A 26,534-nucleotide genomic window follows, 5' to 3' on the forward strand; every position below is an offset into this window, starting at 1 on the left:
ATTTAGGTCCAAGTTTGTGATGATTTAAGACTTTTCTAAAATGGGAAGGGGGAAAAAAATCCAAATAAGTGTAGGATGTCGTATTGGAGGGGAAAAATGTGAATTGAAAGAGCCTTAACGTGATTGACTATGCTTCTGTTCCAAAGCGAATTAAACTAAATGAAATTGAAATGAATTAATGGCAGTATCCATGGAAGGGATTGATTCAGTATATTTGATCTGCTTTAAATTCATGTTGTTATTTCACTTGTTTTATGTGGAGAGCTGTTAGGTAACTGATTTCCTTTCGAATTAGTGGACTGGGTGGTAAAAATACTTTAAAATCTGCTGTGGTTTTTATATTTTTAAAGGAAAATTATTTAATAGAATTTACCAAATCTCATGGGGTTTTTGCTTTTTTTTTTTTTTTTTTTTTTTTTGAGGAAAATTATTTAATAGAATTTACCTGGAGGAAAAAAAATCCCACAACGTCCTAAAATACTCTGTGTGCTTCTGACAAGTTTATCTTGGCAAAAATAAATGTTTTTTTACAGCATCCTGAGGAGAAAAGAGCCAGTGGTGGCAGTGTGTAGGGAAAGCAAGGTTTTCCAAGAACAAATGCTCTAGTGCTCCCCAGACCAAGATCCATCCATCTCTCTCTACATGTTGGATCACTGGCTGCTTCTTAGCTAAAACGGTGCCTTTTGGGGGCAGTACAGAGTTAATAGTGAAAATAATCTTACTCTGAGGGGAGATTTTTTGGTTCCTTCCTATTTTGATAGCAGAGTGTGTGCGTAAGGTGTCCTTTTTGCCTATTTACAAAGATGCTTCAGTGAAATGGGGCTGGATGAGATGGGCCCTGAGCTGTCACACATTGCTGGGAAAGCAGCAGTGAAATCACACCCTCAGTAGCTGGCTTGCCTCTAAAAGACCTTTTTCTGCAATAAATAGTGCTTTCTTTCCTCCTTAGGCTGAACTTCTCAGGTGGAAAGTGCACATTCAGCTGCTGCAGGTGCCCCCAGGCACCACCAGCCTCCATCTCTATCCTAAAGCAAGGATTATGGTGCTTTGCGGATTTCTCCCTTTGCTCTTGTCAGTGCCCACTCCTCTTCTTTTGTAAGACTCCAAAATCAGGTGGCAGCTCTCACAAAGAGAGGAGACCAGCTGCTCTTCTCACTCCTGGGAGTGAGGATACCTGGATGTCCTCCTTACCTTGCTCCTCTCCTGGACAGACAGAGTCCCTGGCAGGAATAATAGTGACCTAAAAGCTGGAGATGGTTGACAAGTTTTTGATTTACTTTTGTGAACTTCTTCCTGTTTTTACATATTTGAAGTAATTGTAGACTCCTGAATGTATTGGGTTCTAAACCGGTCAAAAGCTGTGAAAAGGCAAGCAAACAAATCCAAATTAATTTTAAATACTTGGGATGTTTAACATTGCCATCTGGTATCGTCCCAAAATAGTTTAGGGGGAGGGCTTGGGAGATTTGTTTGGACATTGAAATATTTGTACTCATCTGCATTGACGCTTTTTAGAGCAGGTTGGTGCCTTTGACATATGGTAATGTGATTGCTTATGTATAAAAGTTGAATTCAATATGACCTTTTCTCACTGGATTATTTGAGTAGCAACCAAGTAACTTGTCAAGAGGCAGCCTTGAGAACCTCTCCTTGACATTGGCAGGAATCACCTGCCTTTTTCTATTTACATGCCTCAAAAAAACAAATACATGCCAGAGATGCAAACAGAAATTGTCCATCAAACACCAGATCAGCACTCTGCAGAGGTGAGGGATAAAGGCTGGACTAGCCAGTGAATAAGGAAGAAGAAAATAGTTTGAGGGGAAAGGATTAAAAGGTGGGTGATGAAATACAAGATAAAAGTAGCAGGAGGATGCTGTTAAAGTGCCAGGTGCTGGAAGCTGGGGATGGGGTGGGGTTGGGGCAGAGCTGCCTGAAGTACCAATGTCCAGGTTGTGCTGCAGCTTGGAAACCTGCTCCAGGGTATTTATGTTCCCAGAGTTAAATAAAAAGAAGTCAGACAACATGAAATTCACTCCATGAGGGGCAAGCACACACCTGGAATTCATCCACAGATATTGGAGGTTGAAAATGCAGTGAATTCCTCATCCAAGGCTAGGAAGCCAAGGGATGACTGTTTTTTCTATAATGTACAAATATAGTTAAGGGAGAATTAATCCCTTGGGCTTAAAGGGGTAATTTTTTGGCTAAAGTTAATTATGAAGCACTGAAAGCACGAAATGGCAGATGAAATGTGCTTGCTGCTTGATTTTATTAGTGCAATTCCACCTCACCATGTAGAATACTGAACTATCCAAATAGTCCAAGTGAGACCTATTGTAACAAAAAACAATTTAAATACAGTGCTGAGCTAACGTAACAATACTCATTTTGAAAAACAGGAATTCTTACCAAGTCAAGGTTTCTGTCAGCTGTGTTTCACAAGGCACCATAGATAAGTTGGTACAAAAGTAATATTTCTGTCGAAAACCAATTACATTAATAATGATTAAGAGGAGAAAAATTAAAGGAAATGCGAAAAATGAATGGTATAAAAGAGGAAGTTACTGGTGAGAAATTAAAGTCATTTATAGAGAGTAATGCAGGATACTGAAACCCTGTTTAGCTCACAGTGAACACCTGTGGATTCCTGTGAGGTTTCAGCAAGGGGGAGATGACCACTGAAGCCTTGTACAGTGCTGGTGTTATTTTCTGATTGTTTTACAAGCAGGAATGCAATATTTTTCTCTGTTATACCAGTGCAATCCCAATAATTTTGATAGTCCTAACAGCTTAAAAGACAACAGATTTTCCTTGGGATGAGCTTACCTTCACACTGTAACAAACATAACTATTTTCAGTTACTTTCAGACAGGTTGAATGTAAACAGCCATCTCCAGTAAAGCCAACACAAACCTACTCATACACAACTAAAAGGAGACACCAGATTCCTGGTTTCTAAACTTCAGGCTAATTTCAGTGGCCTTTGGTGAGTTGCTTTTGAATCCTCATCACCTCATTATCTGACTGAGGATGCCACATCTGATTTAACAATTTTCCCATGGCAGCTGAGGCTTCCTGAAACTCTTGCTGTTGCAGAGACTTTCCCAGAGCAGAATTCACACTGATTTTGAAGCCACTTTGCTTTAGTATTTTGTCCTGGTGACTTCCCTTCAAATCTGCTGCCTGTTTGGCTCTTACAAAAGACAAGCCACAGCCCTCCCAAGCCAAAGGCAGCCTCTCTACAGCTTCCTGGGTGCATTAAGATGTATTTATACCACTGGGTATAAGGGTTGGAGTTAGGGAAGAAGTTGATTGCTGGGGCTTTCCATCTGTTAAAATAGTTCTGTTGCAAAAAGGAGGAGAGGGAGAGGGAGAGGGAGAGGGAGAGGGAGAGGGAGAGGAGAGGAGGCTTTACCCTAGCAAACCTTCTCTTGGTGGCCTTCCTCTCTTCCACAGCCAGCACCAGGAAGGGTGGGTTTAGCTCTTGGTGTCCTTTCCTTCCCTGTTTTCAGTGGGTGAAGCCTCAATCTGGATGAGCTGCTCAGGAGGGAAATGCAGAGGTGTTAGTGGGGCTGTGCTGATTTATCCCAGCTGGATAAACCATGGCTCTGCACTGTTCCCTTATCCCAGCTGGATAAACCATGGCTCTGCCCTGTTCCCAGTGCTGCCGGTGGCATCTGTCCACAGGCAGATCCTCTTCACAGAGGACTCATGGATGGTGAAGCCAGGTTTGGCAGGAAGGTGCTTTGGACTCAGTGTAATGCTGAAGTAAAAGCAAATTCAGGAAGAAGGCAAAAGCAGCTGGAATTGGTGGTGAAGCATCCTTCAGTGTGTGCTGGGGTCTGCCCAGAGACACCCCTGTCCCCTGTGCTGCTGGCACGTGTGGCAGCAGGAGCCAGCACATTCCATCAGAGCTACGTGGCCCTTCAGGTGAGAACAGGAGTGAGAATGGGGAAGGAAAGGGCAGATTTCTACAGAAAATTGCTGCCAAAGAGCCTTGCCTATGGGATAGAGAGCAGTGGGAATATCCCTCTTGTTTGCTGGTTGATACACCAAAAGATGTGGGAAGATATTCAAGATTCATCTTCTGCACATAATTAAGCAGCACGATTGCAACTGGAGCAATGGCTCCAGACAGAGACCAGTTGAACTCTTCCTGGGCCCTGAGCAAACCCCAACAGCTGGGTTCATTATTCTCTCTCTGCATTTATTCTCTGGGGGTTTCCTAACGCAAACAAAGTCTTTTCCTGGGCGATATTAATCATCAGTCCTGGCTGTTATCTCAGATTGAATACCTTTGCTGTGTACAAGATCTGTATCCTGCCTGGCTGCCTTGTGCCCAGGTTTGTCATTAGCTTTCAACAGCAGAATGTCACTTGCTCCATAATCAGAGCATCCATCTGACCTTCGAGTGCTGCTCACAGAGGTGTGTGAGCCAGAAATCCTCTGGGGCTTGAGAGAAACCCCATCCCTGTGACCAATCTGTACAGTCAGACATGCAGATGTACCCATTTGAATAACAAAAAAGTGAGCTTGTTTGGCTTTTTCTAACTCTCTGTGCAGCACACCGCTAACCTTGAGTAGAAAATAGATGCTAATAAATGCGAGGTCCTAAAAATGTGAATTATAGCCATTTCACACTCCGTGGCAGACTCACACTGGTGAAATGGCTTAATACTTAATTACAATGCTTGTCCTTCTCTCAAGTGCAGATGACATTCCTCAGATAGATTTTGCAATGACATCTGTGGAAATAAGTTGTGAAACTAATTAGTTATTCATATAATACAGAATATTGACTCCACATTGATTAAAAGGATGTGGTGACACATCTAACATGATGTATCTGTCAAGTAGGTTAGTCTGAGGTGGTATTTTTGGAAGGACTTACAGAAAATGATGAAAATACCATTTGGACTCTAGAATGCAGATGTTTATAGGAAATGTTGCCTTTCATTTACATTTTGATAGTGGTTTAGGAGGACTGCCATGCTCTGGAGTGACCCTGTGCCCTGGCAGCAGTGCCTGGCCTCCAGGCTCTGAGGACCATTTTTGGGGTGCCAACTATAAAAAAGTCTGCAGGTTATTGACTACCTGCAGCCATCAGTGCTCTAAAAGCAAGCTTTAGCTCCCCAGAGAGATGAGCAAGGAAACTGCTGGGTTTTTTTCAATGTTTTCCTTGCAGCAGAGCCTGGCTGGAGCTGCTGTTCCTTAGGGCAGTCAGGAGATGCTGCAGCAGGAATCAGTTGGTGCTGCTTCTCAGGAATCCAGCATTTGTCACGCTCTGTGAAAGGCCCAAAAACCATTCTTTTATCATAACATTTGTACTTGAGATAGAGCTATTTGTACTGAGGGTATTGAGCATGAAATACAGAAGTAAATAGAAAGTTGGCAAGGAAAGCACCTTACCTACCTATCACTGTGATCCCAATCCTTTGCAAATACTGTGATATTTAGGATGTAATCATATTCAAAATGACTGAATAGCTCAGAAGAGAATTTTTTTGAACTTTTTCCTTTGTTCTTATCTTAAAGAAATGAGAGGAATGTAATCCACTGAGCACCATGTTTGCTTTTGGGTAGAAAAATACCTGGTTTTCTTTAATATTTCTCTCTATCCCTTCATACATCTCTCCAGCTGTGCATCACATATTTCTAAAACCCCAAGTGAAGAGCAAAGCAGGCAAAATAAAAATCTCTGTGTTATTCAGCAGTCAGCACCTGCTTCTAAGAAGGAATATCTCCCTGCTAAGGCTTCACCTGTGAGCCTGGGAGCTGTCTGCTGGCAGAGCTCCCTGTTCCCACTGTGCTGAGCCCAGCACAGGAGCCACAGCTGGGATTTCACCTGCTGAACTGCAGCAGTCCACAGCCAGCTTCCTGAGAATGGGGCATTTAGCACAGACTTCTCATTAACCTGGTGCAAAATAGGGAAGGACAGTTCGGACACTTCACTGCCCAAGTGAGGAGTTCCTCAGGGTTTTGTTTCCTGCTGCCCTTTGCTGGTGCCAGAGGGTTTGGCTGGGCCACAGCAATAATGTTTATTAGTTTGAGTGAGGTACTTGGAGCTACAGAAGTCCCCTGTGAATAAAAAGGACATTTTTACAAATACACTAATTGTACTTTAGGCTGTAGTCAGGAATCAATAGCTGCTGCATAACCTTATTAAAGAGAAGGGAAATATGTGTCCACAACTACAGTGGGATCCTTCCTTTTGAAAGCAGTATTTTGTATATACTTGTTAAGAGAAACGACAAATGTTCACCATGCCTACAGAATCTTTATTCTGAATTTGTTTCATGTGGAATAGAGTTGCTTTCTTTAGGCCAAACAGGAGTAGCTATGTCCTTTCATCATGAATTGATTTTATCTTTTTCATGTGTGGTGACTGCCACTGCTCTGCTTCTCTTGTGTATTCTGCAGTATGGATTTATCCCCTGGGTTGTTGGGGCACCTCTGGCTGTCTTGAATTGTAATAATTTCTTGCCAAATAGCATTGCTGAGTTCACACTGAAGGAATGTCACTCCCAGCTCTGGAGTGGTGTTTGGAATCAGCATGTGGCTCATGAGAATCCCTTCCTAAAAATGACCAGCAGCCAAACCTGGCCATTCTTTGCAGAGCCCTGCACAGTCCATAGTTGCTCCCCTGGTCTCTACTTCATCTAGAGTGATAAGAATACATTATCAGTGTGAGAGCATCAGCTGTGGGCTGCCCTGCCCTTCCTGGGCTCAGCAGTGTTGCCTGGAGGAGGTCAGTGACCCATCTGGCACCTTGTGTCCTGTGAAGGGAGGAAATGGAAATGCAGAAGCTCCTTTGTGCTGCCAGGTGGGTCCTTTTTCTCATCTCCAGTTTAGGAAAGCTGAGAGCCCACGGATTTCACAGCCTCATTTCCAGGTTCTGCTGACAGCTCTGAAGCTGGCAGTCCCTGCTCTGCTTCCCAGCTGATCTGCTGTTGGAGTGACTCACTGTAAAAAAGGAGCATTTTGGGGGCCATACTTGTGAAAGCACCATGTTAAAGGTGGAGCACTGGTTTGAAAGGCAAAGTGGCAGCCACCATTTCATCTGTCCCAGAGCTATAAATACACACCCCAATACACACACAAAACCCTGCTGGCAAGGAAAATAAAGCCCTGTTTCACTTCTGCTGTACAAGAACATCCTGGGATAGAAGCAGCCTTAAAAAAAAAAAAAAAAAAAGCTTTTCTTTCACATGATGCTGTGTGGCTTCAGGGCCATGCAGGAGATGAGGAAGCAGAAATGGGATTGCACCCCATTGATAGTCCAAAAGCAGATGAGTGGCCTCAGGAAAGCCTGAAAAACACAGAAACTGTGCAATTTTCCAGAAAGAAGCAAAAACCCCAGGGTGGGAGCAGTAGGTGCAGAAGGAGAGAAGCTTTGCCCTGGCTTAGGCAAACAGGGAGGGGTGTTGGGATCTTGGGACCCTCCTGGCAATTCTTCCTTCAGCTGAAACTCAGCTGCAGTTCTCTGTTGAGGTGACCTCGGTTCATGAGTTATCTCCTGCCTTTTGCAAAACAAAAAGAAAAACACATTCTCTGCCTTCTTGCCTGGTTTCATGTCATTAAGGAAGGCTGGCTGAGGACATGTTATAAAGTGGCACAAGGGAATCAAGTAGGAAAGTAAACTGAAAAACCCCAAACTTAGGCCATCAAGGATCATAAAAGAAGTTGTAAAGCAGAGAGGAAATGGTCTCCTGGTGAGCTGGAGAACAGCTGATAGGGCTGGATAATGAGGGGATGTGCTGCTCTAAGGAGATGTTCCCTGCCAGTGAACTCAGAGAAAATCTGCTTATATTTGATATAATAAGGGCAAAAAGCAAGGCACAGAGTTTACACTGCTGGTGCTGAAGTGTGTGGCAGTGATAAAAATATGTCATGTCCTGTCCACTTCCTTAAGTACTAGCATTTTAAAAGACAGAGAAAGAAGTAAAGTAAAATGTCAATTTAGGGGTTTTTTATTAAGGATTTGCTGTCTTAACTTTAATGAAGGAGTAATAAATATAAATGGATATTAATGGAAGGTTATTAAAGCTGTCTATTTTGATAGAAAATATGCAGTATCTTCTCCTGCAATGCCAGAGGTTAAAGATTATTATTGCTTCCTAAGGCTTCTGAAATTAAATTCTCTCTTATATGACCCAAAAGGTATGATTGAAAATGTGTGCAAGTGAAATGGTTTGTAATAAATTCATATTGCAGTAAAAATCTCTTTAGAAAAACATGATATCTTACAAGAATCAACTGAGGAGCTCTGTCTAAAGAGGGAAGCTTTTTTATAAACCATTTTGGAAATTCAAATGCTGCCAGAAGGATCACCCAGAAAGCACACAGCAACTTGTGAACAGGTTCTGAGCTTTCACCCAAAGGTTGAAACCCAGAGTGCCCTGGGTTGAAAACTGACTTGAACAGGATCTTTTCTGGTTTCTACAGTTCTAATTAATTACAAATGACATTTCTGACAGAGCCTCTTAGGGTACAAAAATGAAGCCCTTCATAACTGCTGTTTGCTTCTTTCTAAAGCCTCCAGACCTCTAAATACCAGATAATCAGTTCTTGTTCCCTTGGAGCAGAAGGATCTGTGCTCGAAGCACAGTGGAAAAAGCCATTCCCAGCTTAGAGTGCCAGGAGCTTTGGGCAGTTCATCTCTACTCCTCTCCAAATCCAAACCCGTGGGTGCAAATCCTACTGCAGGCTCTGGATTAATTCACTGAAGCTTTTTGAACTACAGAAGCTTTGGCAATGTGGGGTAACCATTGTGGTGTTGGTGTTTCTAATAATAGGCTGAATTCTGCAGTGAGAGCCTTGCCTTTATTCAAAGAACATTTCCCATGAAGTCACAAGATAATGTTGGCCCTGCACAGCACGTTGTGTTCCTTGGTCAATTCTCTATCATTTGCTTCAGTATAAATAGATATTAATGGAAGGTTATTAAAGCTGTTCATTTTGATAGGAATTATGCAGTGCCTTCTCCTGCAATGCCAGAGGTTAAAGATTATTATTGCTTCCTAAGGTTTCTGAAATTAAATTCTCTCTCTAACAACTCAAAAGGTGTTACTGAAAATGTGTGCTTGCAGTCACACTGTGTGCAACCACACTGCATGTGTTCCTGCAGGAACTGCACATCTGGAAACAGGAACTGCACATCTGGAAACAACCCAGGCCCTGAATTCAGCCCTGGGACCTGGAAACTGCTTTAGCCTGGGCCTTGGCCCATCTGTGCCCTGCATACCTCCAAAAATGCTCAGTTTTATCTGTATGGGATCAAATTGATTCTGTCAAGAGGAGAATATCTGGTTGTTTACTTAGGCTCAGTTCCTCATCTCCACCACTGCTTAATCCTTTACAAAAAAACCCAGTGAAGTCTTATTGAAAACATCAAGGGCCATACTGCTAAAGAGATGGGAAATGGAACACTAAATCTCTCCTAGTGCCTTTCCTGTTCTTCCCTGCTTAGCATGTGACAAATTTTCTATAACACCCACTAAATATGATGATTTTATGGGTTCTCAGTTGAGCAGGGCACCAGGTTTTGCAGAGTTCTAAGGTGCACAGCATTCAAACAACATCACACCAGGAGTCTAAATCTATGAGTCTAGAGGTTAGTTACAGATAGAAGGAATAAATCAAGCAATAAAGGATGCCTATAAAAAAAGAATGCTGCCTTTAAATGAAGACACTTCAGAGTTCATCATAAACCTCTGACATATATTCAGTCACTCTGCTTGCTGTCACAGACTGAAATATATTTGAAGGTGCCTGCATATTTTATGCTGTAACCTCTGCTAAACACATGCACATTTCCAATGATGTTGCATCAGACCTTGTGAGCTGATGTGACTTGAAAGGGGAATCACTGCCAGGGAATGGGAGCTCTGCAGGCAGAGGTGCTCAGAGACACATGAGAAGTGTTTCTGTGACTCACACAGTCTGTCAAAATGTCCATGCAGTACCAAAGATAGTGTTTTTTTCATAACCATCTCTTTGAGGAGGCTCTCCTCCAGCTGGATGCCAGTTCCCAGTTTCCCAGTGAAGCAAAGCACAATTCCCTCAGTGTCTGCCCAGGTTGGGGGAGGTTCCAGCACTGGCCAACCTGCCAGTGGGACTGTCCTGCAATAAACAATCCTACAGCAAAATTATTGCAGCCTTTGGTTTGAATTTCCAGGGGGAAAAAAACAAAGCTCAGTACAAACAAAAGCAACATCTGGCTGCACTTTCAAAGCAATGAAAAGCAAAATCAGCCTTCAAAAGCCAGACTGAAATTCCAGCAGGGCCACTGTAATGGTTCTCTTGCTTCTCACATGGAGATTATGGCTCTCCTGAAAGAACAACTGCTAGACTTATGCAGGGCCAATACTTAAAATTGACCATCCTTTAATTTTTTAGTGTCTGTCAGGAATTAATGGTGTGGCAGTGATTTATGGAGCTATCCAGGCCACTTCTGCAGAGCTCCCTTCTTTTCAGAGATAAGTATTCTAGGAAGCTGCTGGTGTGTTTGTTATCCATCAGGACCCGTCAGCCACTCTCCATATGGTTTGCTGCAGTCAGAAAAATGCAAAATTCTTCTTAAAAGTGTCATTTTCTGCAGTTCAAGAAGTCCACTTTCTGAGAGATGGATTAACGGTAAAGCAGAGGAGGCAATAATTATTATTAGTCTGTCTTTCAAGAAGTAACTGAAGACTTTTGAGCACCTGAGAGATTAATATTTTTAATCCTTGATTTTTCCAAGTAGGATTGTCCATACTGTATAAATTATCAAGGGGTCACAAGCTGGTCATTTTTTAAAAAGAATTGGACATTTCTGGCATTTTCTACAAACTAGAAAAAGAAAAATGGAGGAACCAAATGCAGAAAAAATAAAATAGCTGATGCTTTAAGTGCTTGTGGTCAGTATAAGAATGTGCAGAGTTTGCAAATCTGACTCAGCTACTTGAAAAATGATGGGATCTACTTTCAGTGAAAGGCTGAGGCATGGAGAAGAGACTGGGATGATCAATTATCCCATGAGAATAGTGCAGTGTCTCCCTGTGGCATGCCACCAAACTTCTCATAAAAAGCTATATAATCTTGGCTTCAAAACATGTCAGCATTACCCTGCTTTTTTAACAGATCTGTGCAAATATGTGTAAGTGCTGTGTGTTGTAAGGGAGAAGTGATGCCTTGGACTTGTTGCTTTATGGGCTTATCTGTCTTCTGTTGGCATTAAAGTTGACATGATGCCAAACTCAGAAGAGTTTAAATATGTAAATTGGGGAGTTTGGAGAGTATACAAAGTGTATGGATGGGTAGAGTTGGTGTTGCTTCCCTTCTGAGTACTTACTGATTTATCTTGCATGGCAGAAGAGGCATTTTCCATTCCAAACCTGAAAGTACTCACAGAGAGGGTGGAGCTGTTGTATTTGTGAGGGTTATAACTTGGAGGGAGGGATCTGTTGGAGATGCTGGATTTGCCCCTGTGTGATTTCCCTTCTGCTGTGATGTGTGGGGCCCTGGGGAGCTGAGGAAGCTGTGAGGATGGACAGGCAGTGCCCCCAGCACCTGTGTGCTGAGCAAGTCCCTCAGAACTGCCATTAGCACAGCTCAGCTTTTCCTGCTCTGCCCTCAGCCAATACAAATATTCCTGAGCTGCTTTTATACATACTCACCAGCACGTGCCTGTGTTTTTCCTGAAACTCCATCATTCTTTCTATTGAAATAGGAGAGTTTCAAGCTATTTGAGCTCTGTTTGTGCTGTTAATTCACAGCATGGTGAAAGTAAGAGCTGGGTGTTGCAGCTGCAGGGCAATCTGCATTCCTCTCCCACCACGTGGAATGGGGTGCCAGAGGTGCCCCATTTCCACACCAAACTCCCTGACAGCCCTCGGTGCACAATGCAGAACGGTGCAGAAAGAACCACGCTGGCTTTGGCACCGAGCAGGGACAGTCCTGCTGCCCTGCAGCTTTGGATGGTTCAGCCTCTCACGTGTCTTTCGCAGATGGAAATACTCCCCATGGATCAGCCATGCCTGCTGCTCTGCTCCTCAGCAGTCAGTGCTCTCAGCACAAGCCTGACAGGACCCACTGGTAGCTCTGACACCTCCAGCAGCAGAAGGCACTGGTAAAATTGCCTCAGAAGAGCTCACGGGTCTCATTTGCCAAGCCTAGTGCCTAAAGTGTAGCCTAGTTCACTCTCTCAGTGGAAAGCAAATAGAAAAATCATTTTCACAGTGCCCAGCAATGTTTATCTTCCAGGTTGGCTGGCCTGCAGTGACATTAGTGTCCCCAGAGCCTCTGAACTTAATGATTTCCAGTTGTTGCTTGCCTGCTTGAAGCGATCCTAGTCCAGACTTCTCTGTGTTCCTCCTGCCAGTCACTATGGGAACAGCAATCAAAGCTCATATTTATGGCTCTGTAGATGTCCAAGGTCACGGAGCACAGGTCTGGTGGGAACAATTAAAACAGACCTGTCCAGTTATATCTCTTTAAGCTCTCCCCACATTACACCTCTAACTAGAGCAGTAAAGTTAAAGCAGCATGACTGGCAGGATGTGGCTGCTTTTTTGAAGATACCCTTTACAGAGATAAAGACACTGGGAATGATGTGGAAGTGTGGTAGGAGTGAAGTCAGTATTGCTGGATAAAACCTTACCCAGGTTTCATTTCACACCCTTCCATGGTGTGCAGCCCTGGCAGGTGTTCACAGAATTCACAAAATTCACAGAATTCACACAGAATCACAAGGCTGGAAGAGACCTTCAGGACTGAGTCCAACCCAGCCCCAACACCTCAACTCAACCCTGGCACCCAGTGCCACATCCAGGCTTTGTTAAACACACCCAGGGATGGTGACTCCACCACCTCCCCAGGCAGCCATGCCAGAACTTTATCACCCTTTCTGTAAGAAACTTTTTCCTGATAACCAAACTATATTTCCCTTGACACAGCTTGGGTTCCCCCTGGAGCAGCTCAGCTCCCTGCAGCTCCTTCCTCACCCACCCCAGGAGCAGCTGGGCTGAAGTGGTTTGAATGAACTCTTCTGGAGGGCAGAGGATGTTTTCTCTGATTTGGGCAGTTTTGTGGTTTCAGTGGTTTCACCCTGGATACTCCATTACTGTCATCACCTATAAACTAAGAATGGCAAAATGTGCATTTTTAGGGTGACAGCAAATGTTTACTCCTGAGGACTTGCTCTGTGGCAGAATACAGGTGGAAAAGAAAGGACTGCAAGAATAATTGGGATAAGATGGAGAGAAGAGCTGCAGTGAACTTAATGTCTGAGGGAGAGAGAAGCAATTATTTGGGAGTTTCCAGGTTTTGCAAGAGGCAGCTGTTTCTCTCTCCATTCCTGTTCCAGCCAGGGTCACTTTCTGCTGAGGGACCTGTGTGCTGGGACTCATGAACCATTGTCTGGGTTTTACTGGGTCTGTAAGAACAAATGTTCTTATTGGGCTTATAAGAACAAATGTTGTTATTTACTTGGGACCAGCAAGTGGGGACTGGATTCCCTGCTCTGGAGCTGGAGATAACCACTCCTGGCTGCTGGGCCATGGGGTGGAATGCTGTCCCCAGGGGGGTGACATGCCAGCCTTGGCAGGGAGCCCTTGCAGACCTGGAGGGTTGGCAGCTCTAAAAGGGTAGAAATGAAGACATTTCTCACAGCCTTTGCCTCAAAGAACAGGAGTACCCCAGCATTTGGAGGAGCTGGGAAGGCTCCAACTCCTGCCCTGCCTGGCTGGGTGCTTCGGTTACTGACACAGAGGAAGACCACAGCAGGAATTTTCACTGGGAAGGTTTTAGAAGTGATGATCACCCATAAAAAAACTATCCACATTCCAGTTGCACTGGAGGAATCTGAACAGAGTTAAGTTCTTGCCTGTTTTATTTTTCCTCCTGTTACCTACCAAGCAGACAATCAATAGTGTTAATGTGACTGCTGAGAGGTGCCATGAGTGTGCAGGCAATTCAGAAAAAGCAAGGCATTCCAGGAAAAAAAAAATTATACCTTACAGCTTTGATCATTCTTGCTTTATAAGACCATAAAAACCACTCATAATTCTTTTTTTTCTCTTGCAGTCTTTCTTCATTATTATTATTATTATTATTATTATTATTATTATTTTGTTTGGCTGTGCAAAGGGAGAATTAAGGTTGATTTTAAGGTCCAATTTCCTTTCTCTTGTTGTGTTCCCAAGGTAACTCTATTGAGTTCTTTTAAGGGCAGTACTTGGGGTGAGATCTGTGCACCTGGGGCCATTCCCACCTCACAAGACCATCTGGTGAAGTTCCTTGTGGAGGTGATGGCTCAGAACTGTGCTTTGCAGCAGAGGGGGCATTCTGTGAGGAAGTTTTCCAATGAGTTGGCTTGGATACTAGGAAAAATCAGCAGCAGAGACTTGTCTGTCTCAATTTGCTGTGCTGGGGAGAATTCTTCCTCCTGGGCTGTGCTGAGCCATCCCCACCAGACTGCAGGGAACCCAGGGACCACTGGATGTGGTCACAAAGGCACTTCATCTCAGGGCTGGAAATTGAATCCCAGCTTCAGCCACAAAGCCAGTTCTCCTACCTGGCTGCCTTTAAACTCAAAATAAAATAGTGCAAAATGAATTGAAAATCACAGCCAAAAGCCTGTTCTCAGAAGGGGTTATGCCACTGAGTAGTACAGCAGCTTTTCTGACATCAGTTCTTTTTTGGTTTTTAATCTATTTCACTTCACCTCCATTTGACCTCTTCCATTAGCAACTGGAATTGTCTTTGTTACCTGCTAAAGAGACATCCAGGGGAGGTTATTACAGTCAAAAGGCAGACTTGGCCAAGGAGAGATGGAAGGAACCTTGCAAGAGTCAAGAAATGTTGAACATAATCTCATTTGGCTGTGGTTGGCCCAGGGAGCAGGAGAAGAGGTTTCAATGCCTTAAAATGAACAAGGTCAACAACTTACAGCAGCAGCACCATGGAACACACCAACCAGCAAAAGGAGAGGCAAAGAAAGAGAGCAGAGCTTCTTCAGACACACACCTGTGAGCAGCAGGGTTTCATAGCTCCCAGTTCCCTCCAGGTGAAGCAGGACAAGGATTTCCCTCCCCCAGGAAGAGGTGGGTTCATGCCAGTAGGGCCAGCTCCCAGCAAAGGGTGAATTGCCATCACCAGGCTCAATATTCTCTCTTGCAGTTCAGAAAAATATCGTCTGGCATATCTGTCTTGAAGGATTGCCAAGCCTTACCTCTGAATGCATGTTTTGCTCAGGAGTGATTATGTGCAAAAGATAAATAGAAAACACTTTTGGTTTTAGCTGAAAATAAATTGATGCTAAGAATTTGCAAAACATTCTCTTCCCTAAATTAAAGTAGTCCCTTTGGAGACATCTCTATACTCTCATTTTCAGCAAGTTGGGCTTTTTTTTTTTCCTGATCTCTTTATCTCTCTGCTCCTTTCCTCCCTCCACCCTCCCACACAATTCCTTTATTTCCTTCCTTACACCATTTCCCAACCTATTTTCTTTTGCATATTTGAAAGCAAGAAATTAGTTGGAAATCTCAAAGAGCTGTAAGATTTTCTGTTCTGCACTATCAAAGAGCTTTGAGCCTGACTTGTTCAAATGCTCCTCATCCCTCCCACTGCCCTTCCAAACTCCTCTGTGCCAAAAAGGTCACAAGGAGGAACCCTGGGCCCCTCTGTCCGTGGTGGTCTTGCCCATTCCTTGGCTTTATTTTAGAGTTCCTCCCAAAGCAAGGCTGTGAATGAGAGATCTGGAGGGGGAAACATCTTCCCAACTGTGAGCAGGAGCCCAGCACTTTGGAGAAGAGGATGGTGAAGCATTGTTGCATGGTAAGGGGCTGGATTTGAGGTGTCTGGATCATTTCTGTGCCCTTGCACATGCAGACATGGAACCACATTGCTGGTGTAACTTGTGACTGTGAAAGAGGCCACAACCTTGGCATATGCATCCCTTTACATTTACAATTTATGCACATTTGCAATTTTTTTAAAGTATACTGGGAACAGAAAATCGTATATCTTCTGCATGAAAATGAAAAGTAACTGAAAACCTGTTATATGCTCTATATAGCTCTGATCAGAGGGGAAAAGATGACTGCAGATTTGTGGTTGACAGCCTTCAGAAAAGGTTCAACAGAGTGTGAAAATTGACATTTAGCAAATAGCAATTCAGCCTTCATTTTTAGTGGAGCTGCTTGAAATAAATGGCAGGTTTTAAACAAAATGTTTGTTATATTGGATGTTGCTTGTCTCATTACTGCAGTTAATTAAAAGGGGGGACAATAAGTCAAAGCCAGAGTCAATAAGTTTGTTAATAAAGATTTAATTTGGTGGAATCATTATAAATTGACTGTACAATGAATGGATATGCCACGGGAATGTGAGTGTCTGCAGGTCCATGAATGGGTTTTCAGAAATACCCATCAGGTTGTAGCCAATTTGTCATGCTAAATAATCTCTTCAAATCCACTTAGGCAAGTGTGTACATATTTCCAAAGGGTATCACCACTGAGTAGGTGATGCACAGACACACCTTTTTTTTTTTCCAGCAGTTTTTTTTATTCTGCCATTTGAAATCCTTTTTAGCTTTGTTATCTCTGTATTTCTCATTGTAAGTGATTTACTATTAATGCCAGTCTTTTCAGAAGGAACAGAATAAATCAGCAGAGAGGAGAAAGAGTAAATCATCCCTGCAGTGAGTGCTGGAGGCTGAACCTGAGCACCATCCATGTGAGATTTTAGTCCACCTGACCCTTTTCCTTTATTGCTGACCAAACAGCAGGTGGAAATCCCATGGGCAGACAAACTTCAAAAGTAATTTTAAAATGAAAATCCAGATGGACATCTCTTCCTCAAGCAGTTCTGATGCAGGAGACTGCATGCAAAGGCTGACGCTCATGACTGCAGTATTTGCATAGTGCTGCACCCCTGCCAGTAATCCTCTCATTGGAGTGTGGGTTATCACAGGAAAGCAATTTCTCTGGCAAGGATGGCATGCTGGTCTGCCCTGCAGGGTTTTTCAACACTCTGAAAAACAGGAGAATAAGATAAAGAATTTGCATCATGCTGCCTTCTTTCAGAGTAAAGCAGAAGAGAGATCATGCAAGTAGCAGAGATTTGGGCCAATTCCACCCAGCTACTGACTGCACATGACAGTCACCCCACATCAGAGCACCACGTACTGTGTGTATTAACAAATACAAATTGTTCATCCAGCACCTTTCACCTGACTCAAATATCCATGTTTTCACGGTGTTTTGTCCTTTTAGCCTGACTCAGGTGGCTTTTGTCCTCCTGCCACCATCCAGCAGCCTGTATAAACTTCAGGAGGAAGCTGATTGAAGCCTTGTTCCCTCTGGGACAGCATCAGTGTCGCTGTGCCAGCGGCTCAGGGCTGCTGTGAAATGTGGCCCTACAGCCCTCCTCTGTGATGTGCTCATCTCCTCTGTGTCTCTGAGGGCAGCACTTTGTGAGACATTGGGTAGCAAACAGTGTCAGTGGCCCCGAGGAAGAGCCACGACATTTGGTTTCTTTTTCTCCCCCCTGGCTCGGTGGCAGTGCATCAAGCTAATACCCAAGCTTAGCAGCTTCTTCTGCAAGTCTGCTTGAAAGGGTTCCTTCCAATTTATACCTTTTAATTAGAAGCTTTCAACCTGTAATTAGAAACTTACACCAGCCCAACCTTTGTTTCTTAAAAAATGCATTTGTGGTTTGGGCAATTATGGTAACATGAAAAGTAATTATTTCTCTGGGTGTGTGAAATGAGCCTGGTCGTTAGTGCAGCCAACAGGAGGAGGAATTTATTTTCTTTCTATTTGTTTTAATTTATTGCAAGAAGTTGCATAATAAACAAAATAAATGGGTGGTTTAGGTAGTAGATGAGGCATGTGTAACTGTGGTTTGGGGAGTGCAGGGAGGCTGTGGGCAGTGGGATCAGAGGCACAGCCACCCTGCACTGCCAAACCCCCTGGTTACCACACACAGGTTAGCCATGAAGAAATTTCCAGACTTGTCATTTGAGCAGTTTTGACCTGGTCTATGTAAATGTTCAAGGAGCTGTGGTCAGGTGTTTGTAATAAAAATAATTATGGGCTCTTAGGTGCCAGCCACCAGTGGCATCAGCAGCAGCACTGTGCCTTGGTTAGAGCTCAGCCTGCCTTGTGATAATGTCATTTTCTGTCTCAGTTCTGACTGTGCCCAGCACTCAGCACACAGATGGCTCTGGGTGTCCCAGCTTGTCAGTTAAGGCTGGAAGCTGGACCACCCCAGGTGAGGAGAGGGACATTGCAGTCATCCCTACACTTAAAATAGGAATCATTATTTTTACATCTCTGAATCCCTTCTCTGTCTGCTCAAACACAGCATCTTTTTAAACCACATCTGTATTTACCACACATCGTGTTCAACTATCTCCCAATTTCTATGATAATTGCCCTCCTTGATTTATAAGCAACAGAATTTTTTAATTATCCAGATGATTTTAATTTTCTCAGCCATACCTCACTTTGTTGAACATTAATCTTACACTTTCTTCTTAGACAATCTCTGCCCTTCACCACTTCTCCTGTTCATAATGAAACTAGATCTCAATGGTATTACACAGTCATTTTTCACCCTAGATTAATTGGATATCATCTGCTTGATCTCAGGTTTTGTCTTCTAAATACTGTATTTGACTTCTGGTAAACTATTCCAGAAATTACTTTAAATGTAAAACCAAAACTACCCTAAGACATTTAAGACAACTTTACATAATTACCTTGCCTTCAGCAATTCCTGTGCTGTAGCATGGTAGGCAATCACAAGGAATTTACAGCTGTATTTTGACTGCTCCATGTTTTCCTAGTTTTGCTGCTTTTTAGTGCTCAGAATTAGCCTCAGCTAGTGCAAAGTGTACTGGAAGACTGCAGCAGGGGATTTGCAGTGTGGTGGGAGGAACCATATGTTCAAACCTCTCCTCTTGCTGAGGAATGGCATTTTTTTGGAGGGAGAATGAAAGCTGGTTCTCACCTGCTTGGTGCTGCAAGACAATACCCTCCTTACAAACTCCTCTGATTACTCATTTGTCTAGATCATCTCAGATCTTCTTTTAATATTAGCTGAGCACCTTCCTGATGCTGGCTTTGCCCTCCTTTGTGGTGGTTTCACTGCTTTAGTTAGCCCTTCTCACAGAGTTGTGGCCTCTGAAGAGATAATAAAATACGTCCATTACATGGTCAGAAGAGCATTGTTTTAGCAGGAAAAGTTCACTAAACACAGAGCTCATAACTCAAACTGGGTGAAAAATACATGAACTGGTCCATTGGGCTCCGAGATGAAGTTACCAAAACCAGCAGCAAATTTATTACTGTGCTGGTGATGAAGCATTCCTTGAAGCTGTAAGAGCTCTATTTAAAAAAGAAGAAAGAAAAGTTGTAAACACAAGGTTCCCTATCCAAGGAAACAGTAAAGCTTACAAAGTTAGCACAAGGGTAATTTTCAACTGCTTTTTATCTTTCTCTTGACTCAGTTTTGTACAAAATCTCTTCAGCATCTGTGTTGCCCAAACACAGATGAGAAAATTTGTTGCACCCCCTGCCATTTGAACCAGACTTACCTCAAACTCAATTACAAAACTGTAATTTCCAATAAAGCATCATTAGACCTCTGTACCTGTCAGGTCTCTGACAGATTTAGGTGGGTTTTGCTTGGGAATTACCTGTGGTTTGTGGAGATAGCTAAAATAATTTTCATTTACTGTTCAGTGTATTACATTATAAATTGCATAAGGTTTTGGACCCGAAGCCATAACAATCTCTTTCAGATTATGGCTGCGCTGGAATTGTCACTCATTAGATTTGCAGCATAAACACTGGAAAGTGTGGTGATGCACACTGTCAGACTAACCAGTATTTACAGTGATAGGCAGGATTTACGATTGGATGACATGATAATAATATATCCTTGTTTACTTCTGTAATTAATGTTTCTAAAGAAAATACCCTGGAAACCTTCCATAAGCAAGATTTATTTCTGTTGATTGAGACTGTAATCAGATGTCCCTATTCAAACAGTAATTGGTGTGCTTCATTAACATGTAATTGAAAACAAGATTTATGTCAACGCTAGGCAATAAATAACAGGAATACATATTTTCTTATTAGTGATGATCTCTTCTGTAAGCTCTCAGAGTGCTTGCTGCTTTTGTATTGCGCCACTTAGGTCATATTTTCAAAATCATGGTGTCTCAGAAAAAGACATTGTGCATTTAAAATCCTCTGGATTTTAACCTCTGGCTCTGATGTACCAAGGCCAGCTCCCTTTTTTTCTTTTTCCTGCTTTATATTCGACTCGCTGTTCTTGCCATGTTTTAGCCTACGTTTTTCCCATGAATAGCAATACCAATAGGAAGGAATTCTAATGATGAAGGGGAGAGCTCAAGGTGCTTGAACTTATTTTCAGTTGAGGTTTTCGCCAGGTTAGTCAAGGCTCAATCTGTTGCTCTCCCTTCCAAACATTCTTCTGTTCCAATACAAGTAAAGACAATTTTAAAAAATGGGGAAAAAACCCAAAACCAACTTTTCTAGGCACTCTAAAAATAGAAACTAAGCATGGCTTCTTTGCAATTCAATAAAACCTAATTAACTTCCTGTTAATAGGGAGAAAATCACTGTTTTTTGTTCTAGGAGTTGACATATATGAGATAACACACGAATAATGAAGTCAGAAGTGTAAGTCGCTGGGAATGGGTGATCCCATTGATTTCATTGAAACAAGGGAGTTAAAATTGAAAACAAATTTCAGCTAAGAAGCTGGTTCATTACCAGCAAATTGATGGAGCTCCATGTTTGCTTACTGAAATAATTTACCAATTGTATGAGATATAAGCAGGCACGGTGCTAGCATTGGCTAATTTTATGCTCAACGTGAATCTTATGGCTGGTCAGATGGATACCATAAAAAATAATTAGAGCCATTAGAGGTAATGGGCTACAGCTGCAGTAATACATGCTCTATTCTCAGTCCAGAGGTTTCTAAGCAAAATTAAATTAGCTCCTGTTACCACACTGCTGCATCATATGCTCCTCACCTCCTGTGCATGAACTTCTCTTCCCATTTCCTTACTGCAAGCAGCATTTGTGCCCCACACAGAAAAAGCCCCTTGTGGGGACAAGGAATTCTGAAGCTTGAGGCCATTCCTGGTTAAAAAGAAAAAAAAAAAAAAGAAAAAATTAGAAAATAAAAAATGAGAACAATTACAAAGTGGCAGCAGGAGGTCCTCAGCTCCCATGAACTCCTTTCACATGTTGAGGATCATCCCTCTCCTCTGCAGCCCTTGGTGCAAGGCACAGATTGCAAGTCATGTTTGCATCAGTGCTGGACCTGGGCAAATTTCCACCCTGAACCATTTACATTAAAATTAACTTTTTAACAGAATTATGCCCACTGTATTGGAAGCACATCAGCAGCCTCCAACTTCAGGTGATACTGCCTGCACATCTTTAATACCCTCTTTTTTTGCCAAAATTCAAAAGGCTGTTCATAAGAGTAAGAAAAATGCTGCATTGTCTTGGAGGGGATGAGAGGAGGGACAAGAAGGAAATAGGTTCCATGGTACTGAGGTGATTCATGTGACTGTTTATGCTGAAGGAAATGAAAACTAGAAATCTGGGTAAGTAAGGATCTGTCCAAGTGAATGACTTTCTCTGGACCCACAATACAAACCCATGTGCTGATTTCCTTTAAATTATTGCTGAAGTTCCCAAAGCAAAGCAGGGATGACACTGAATTTTTTTTCCTTGTTGATTTTCAGGAGCACAGAATTCCCGTTGACTTCCAGGGGTTCCCTGCGAGATGCCCACATGCCATCACCTCTCTTTAAAACAGGAGGTGCTTTGGTGGTGGGATGGAGTAGAAGGCTTGAGAGGCACATTTAGCACTGTCCCTTAAGGGTGGTGAGCTGGAGCTCAGTGTGCTCAGCCGGAGGAACAGGACTAAAACTATTTTTGATGAAGGTACAAGCCCAGTAGTGCAGCTTGGGAAGGATCTGTTTTCCACGTGCCAGCCATTTATCCCTGGCCATGGTGACTTCCCTGGCCTCAGTTACTGCAGTGTATAAAGGCTTCACAGCTGCTGATATATTTATCTTCCCATCCTCCCCATGGAGTTGGGAAGTGCTTTTACCTCTGTTGCAGAACTAAGAACTGAGATTAAGGGTCAGATTTGTTATGGCATTTAGGTGCTCAATGGGATTTTCAAAAGTAGCTAACACCCGTTATAATAAGTGGAACTTGGGAACTTGGATAGTTCTGAAAATCCTGTTACTTGTGTCTTTTTTTTTTTTTTTTTTAATTTTGGACTTATATGAAGCCTTGGGATCCAGAGGAGTAGTTCCCAAGTTGTGGGGAGTCACCCAGACAGGAGAATGTCTCTTCATCCACCTCCCAGGAGGCTGCAGGTGGGACAGGAGCAATTTCATGGCAGTAGCTTATCTCAGTGCTGAATTCAGCAAGCTGTAACTGTGCACAACATTGCATTTACCCTTCCTGCCCAGCTCTGGGAGAGAGGTCAAAATCCAGTCCTGCAAATACTGGAGCAAAAATAAGCAGCACCCATGGTCAATAAAAAGGGCTTATGTGCCAATTGCTGGGATGGAAAATTCAAGAGCAGGAGCAAATAATGAAACAATTTATATTCATGCAGCCACCTTTCCAGCCTACTGCTCTAAGTACAGGCTTACACCTCACCAGAAGATGGGAATCCCACTAAAAGCTCTGGAGTATCACACTGGAAAACAAATGTTGATTTTGAATGAATTATCTGTTCATCTCTAAATCATTTTCTTTCATTATTAGTCTCCAAATTGGTTCTTCTCTGGAAGGCAGAATTAGGTTTAAAAGTAGAGTGTCTCTTAAATGCCTGCTTCAAATGAAAGTGTTCAGTAAACATTGCTCAAACCCCCAGAGCATAAACTCCTCAGCTGCTTTCTCTGGCTTTGCATAGATTTTGCAGCTCCTGGTTTATGGTCAGGCGGCTCAGGGATTCATTCAGGATATCAGAAAATAATCAAATGAAATCCCTTACAAACATATGCCCCTTAAATACCAAGGAAACTATTTTTAAGATGTTCCTGTCCTCCTTTACAGTAGCATAAATTGGGACAAGAGTCCCAAAAAGATGGATTTACAGCAACATGGAACATGGAGGAGAGAGGAGAGTCAGGTTCCAAACCACAGCAGAGTACAGAGCCATGTGGGCTGCAGACCAAGGTTTTCATGACTGAAAGAGCTGCACTTTGCTGTCGTGATATTTTCAAACATTTCTGTAGTTTTGAGATTCTAAAGAGATCCCTGGGCTTTAAAGTTGTATTTTCAGCGTTAAAGGGTTGGGCTTGGGTTGAAGTGTTGTCAGCAGTATTGCAGCTGTCTGAGGCTGTGATTTGGGGTGGTGGAGGGGGGTCAGCTCAGTGAGGAGGGTGATGGAGCAGCAGCAAAGCCCTGGCTGTTGTTGTGTCCTTGTCCCACATCACACCGTGGGCTGTTCAGGCCTCCATGAGGAAAGAAGCTCTGCATGGATTAGAATGCATCCAAAAATCACATGGTTTTCAAAAGTGTTTGCAAGATGCTGTTATTCCACTTCTTCAGGTGGAGGAGGGAGAATAACTCTGTCACTTCGTTACACATGAAAGAGAATAAAACTTTGGGGCAGTGTTGGCTAGGACACTCCAGATCAATGGTGGTTTATTCAAAGCTTGAATTTTAACTCAGCTGGCTGTTCAGGGGACCTGTGTGCACAGGGAAAGATGTGCAAGAAGCTCCTCTATTGATCCTCCCCCAAGACTTCCACAGATTTCCCAGCTCTCCTCTCTCTCCAGTGAAGGTGTGGGACTGGGAGGCTGCTGCTGCACTGAGCAGGAATTGAGGGCTGCTGCAAAGGAGAGTGTTTGCACTGTGGTGTCTGAGCACTGTTTTGTACCTAGGAGATTTATTTCTCGGTGGATAGAAGAGCTAAAAGATTAACAGATGAACAAATATGTTGAGACAGCCAGGACATCAAAGAAATTGGAGAGTCACTGAGATGCTGGAGAGCTGGAGAGTCACCAGGCCATGTTGTTAGGAATTATTTTACCCTCAGATTACCTCAGCTGTCTTGGGGTTTGGACACATCCTCTGGTGAATTTAGCTACATGATTTAGGATATTAACTGGCCCAAACTCTGCTGCTCCTCCTGAGGGATCCTGCCTGTGGAGAAGGAATGTGGCGTGTGTGCCGGACCCTGCAGCACAGATCCTGGGGGCTTAGGGCAAGCAGAGGGTCCTTTGCTTCTCAGGGAAAACACCAGCCCGTGAGGTGCACCAAGGGTGAGAGGGTACTGAGTCCCTGGGCAGAAATCTCCAGGGAAAATATGGGTCAGACAGCTTTTTGTCCTCCATGCAATCTGCAATGCAGTCAGGCAGGGAAAAAAAAGTGATTTACAGCAGTCTTAACCTTAGGTTCCTCACACAGGAACCAGCTGAGGGGTGATACCAGTGGAAGGAATCAGAAGTTTACATAAAAAGTGGCTTCCCTGCAGAAAACAAGAAGCAGCTCAGAAGGGCTGTGCAGAGGCTGCTATCCATGAGACCAAGCTCATTCCTTAGGCTGCATATGCCTCCCTGAAATTTAGAAATTTAGATTTAGTTAAGTCAGCCAGGAAATTATGGATAAGTTTGGGGTCTTGAGAGAAATGTGTTCAAAAAGCAGAAGTATGAAGACACTGAAAAGAGGGAAAGTCGTAACTTGAAAAGTGCCACACAGAGGGAGCTGTGCCTGTGCTTTATTGAACTGTTGGCTGCAGTAAATACAGCTGAATTCCCTCAGTCTCCCATAATGCTGTCTCAGTACCAGCAGGAGTCCATTTAAGAACACACTTACATGCACAAATGATTATATATATGGAGAGCAGAGAAATTGCTGATGCAGGCAAACCCTGAGAGCTGCCCAGCAGAGCTGGGGGTGGTGCTGGCTGCCCCGTGCCCAGCTTGGGTCAGTGCTGCCAGCCCAAAACTGGCAAAGCAGGGGAGCCTCTGCTCCAGCCCTCCCACCTGCTTCACCTGAGGAGACCACAGCCTCTATCTTGTGATCCTACAGTAAATAAATGATGATTAAATCGACTAAAAGGATATTCCCAAAGAGGGAGAGTTGTTTTTTTATAACCATTTGCAATACAGAGAGTAGTAAGAGACTGTATTATAAATAAGAAAGAGACAAGTGCAATAGAAGACCTAGAAATGGATGATGAACAAGGAAGACTGAACCTTGTGCTTCTGTTCTTTACAGTATTAACCCCAATTGCTGAAGGTGAAGGTCTGGCTGTGTTACAGGGCTGTAGCAGGGCTGTCAGAGGCATCTGCAGTGTATCCATGGTTAGGAGGGGCTGAAGCTCTGCAGAGCACATGGTCATGCCTAGTGTGATGTGAGCCTAGGACTGGAGACCACAAATTTTGGGGTCTTTAGCCTGATTGTTTTCATTTATTTCCTTGTATCCTTAAACCCTTCCAAACCTCACATTGTAGGAAGTCAGGAGAACTAATTTATTCCTGTTTGAACAGTGGTTTGAGGAAGAGAAACACTTGCACCCTTGCTCAGCTTTGCTGATATCCTGTTAGCACTGATTAGTGAGAAAGCTGAACCAGAAATAAGAGCATGCTGACCTTGGGTGTGGCTTCATTGCCCCTTTTCTCTTGGTCCAGCATAGCAAAGCTGACATGGAGTGTTAGCAGATCAGATTTGTGATGTGTTTTACCACACCGTGCATGAAACTTTCCCCCTGGTAGCAGGTGAAAACCTGCACATGAGCAGGGTCTGAGGGGCAGCAGGGCTCAGCAGGAGCAGGAGTGTGGAGCCCACGGGCTGTGTGTCCCTGTGTGCTGCAAGATGGGGATGCTCAGCAGGAGCAGGAGCCCATGGCTGTCCCTGTGTTGCAGGCTGGAGTCGCCCACACGCGCGCTGGTGATGGAGGCTCCCAAGGGCATCGAGATCAACGCCGAGGCCGGCAGCCTGAAGGCCACGTGCAGGACAGAGCTCAGGCTGGAATCCAAAGATGGAGAGGTGAGTGCAAAGCCCTGCAGCAAAGCCAAAGCATGGGTCCCCTGCGGAGCTGTGGCCCTGTGGGTCACCAAGCTGCTGTGAGTGGAAGCCTGGGGACAGTGTGCTCTCCTGACTTCATTCCTTCTCACCCTGATTGAGCACATCCCATGCAAAGCAAGCTCACTCCATGGCAAAGGCTGATTCATTATTTTTAAAGTGCATGGATAATAGCATCTGTTGTTCCAGCAGATTTATGCAGCTGTAAAAATGCACACTGCTCCTAAATTCTTTGTTTCCTTGTCACTTTAAAACAAGATTTACTTGGCCAGCATAATTAAATCTTTTATCGTATATTATTCTATAAGAAGAGCTTAATTCAACGGTATTGATCTGGAAAGCTTTTGTGGCTGATGTTTCATTCTGGAACGAAAGGGAACATTAGGAGACACAGGTTGTTGCACTGGAGACACTTCCAAAGGGGAAGAGAGAACACTTAAA

At 43.4% G+C, this 26,534-nt stretch overlaps 1 protein-coding gene across 7 annotated transcripts in view; it reads left to right on the forward strand.

Moving 5' to 3' along the window:
- SGCD (sarcoglycan delta) overlaps positions 1 to 26,534 on the forward strand; it is a 308,254-nt gene that overhangs the window by 277,970 nt on the left and 3,750 nt on the right. For all 7 annotated transcript variants that reach the window (XM_041482031.1, XM_041482033.1, XM_041482032.1 and 4 more), the window contains one exon: positions 25,934 to 26,057. In XM_041482031.1, coding sequence (XP_041337965.1) covers positions 25,934 to 26,057 — 124 coding nt within the window. The remainder of the gene's footprint in view (positions 1 to 25,933; positions 26,058 to 26,534) is intronic.

This window comes from Pyrgilauda ruficollis, unplaced genomic scaffold (assembly GCF_017590135.1).
Source record: "Pyrgilauda ruficollis isolate IOZ18807 unplaced genomic scaffold, ASM1759013v1 scaffold57, whole genome shotgun sequence".
In the NCBI taxonomy this organism is placed as follows: Eukaryota; Metazoa; Chordata; class Aves; order Passeriformes; family Passeridae; genus Pyrgilauda; species Pyrgilauda ruficollis.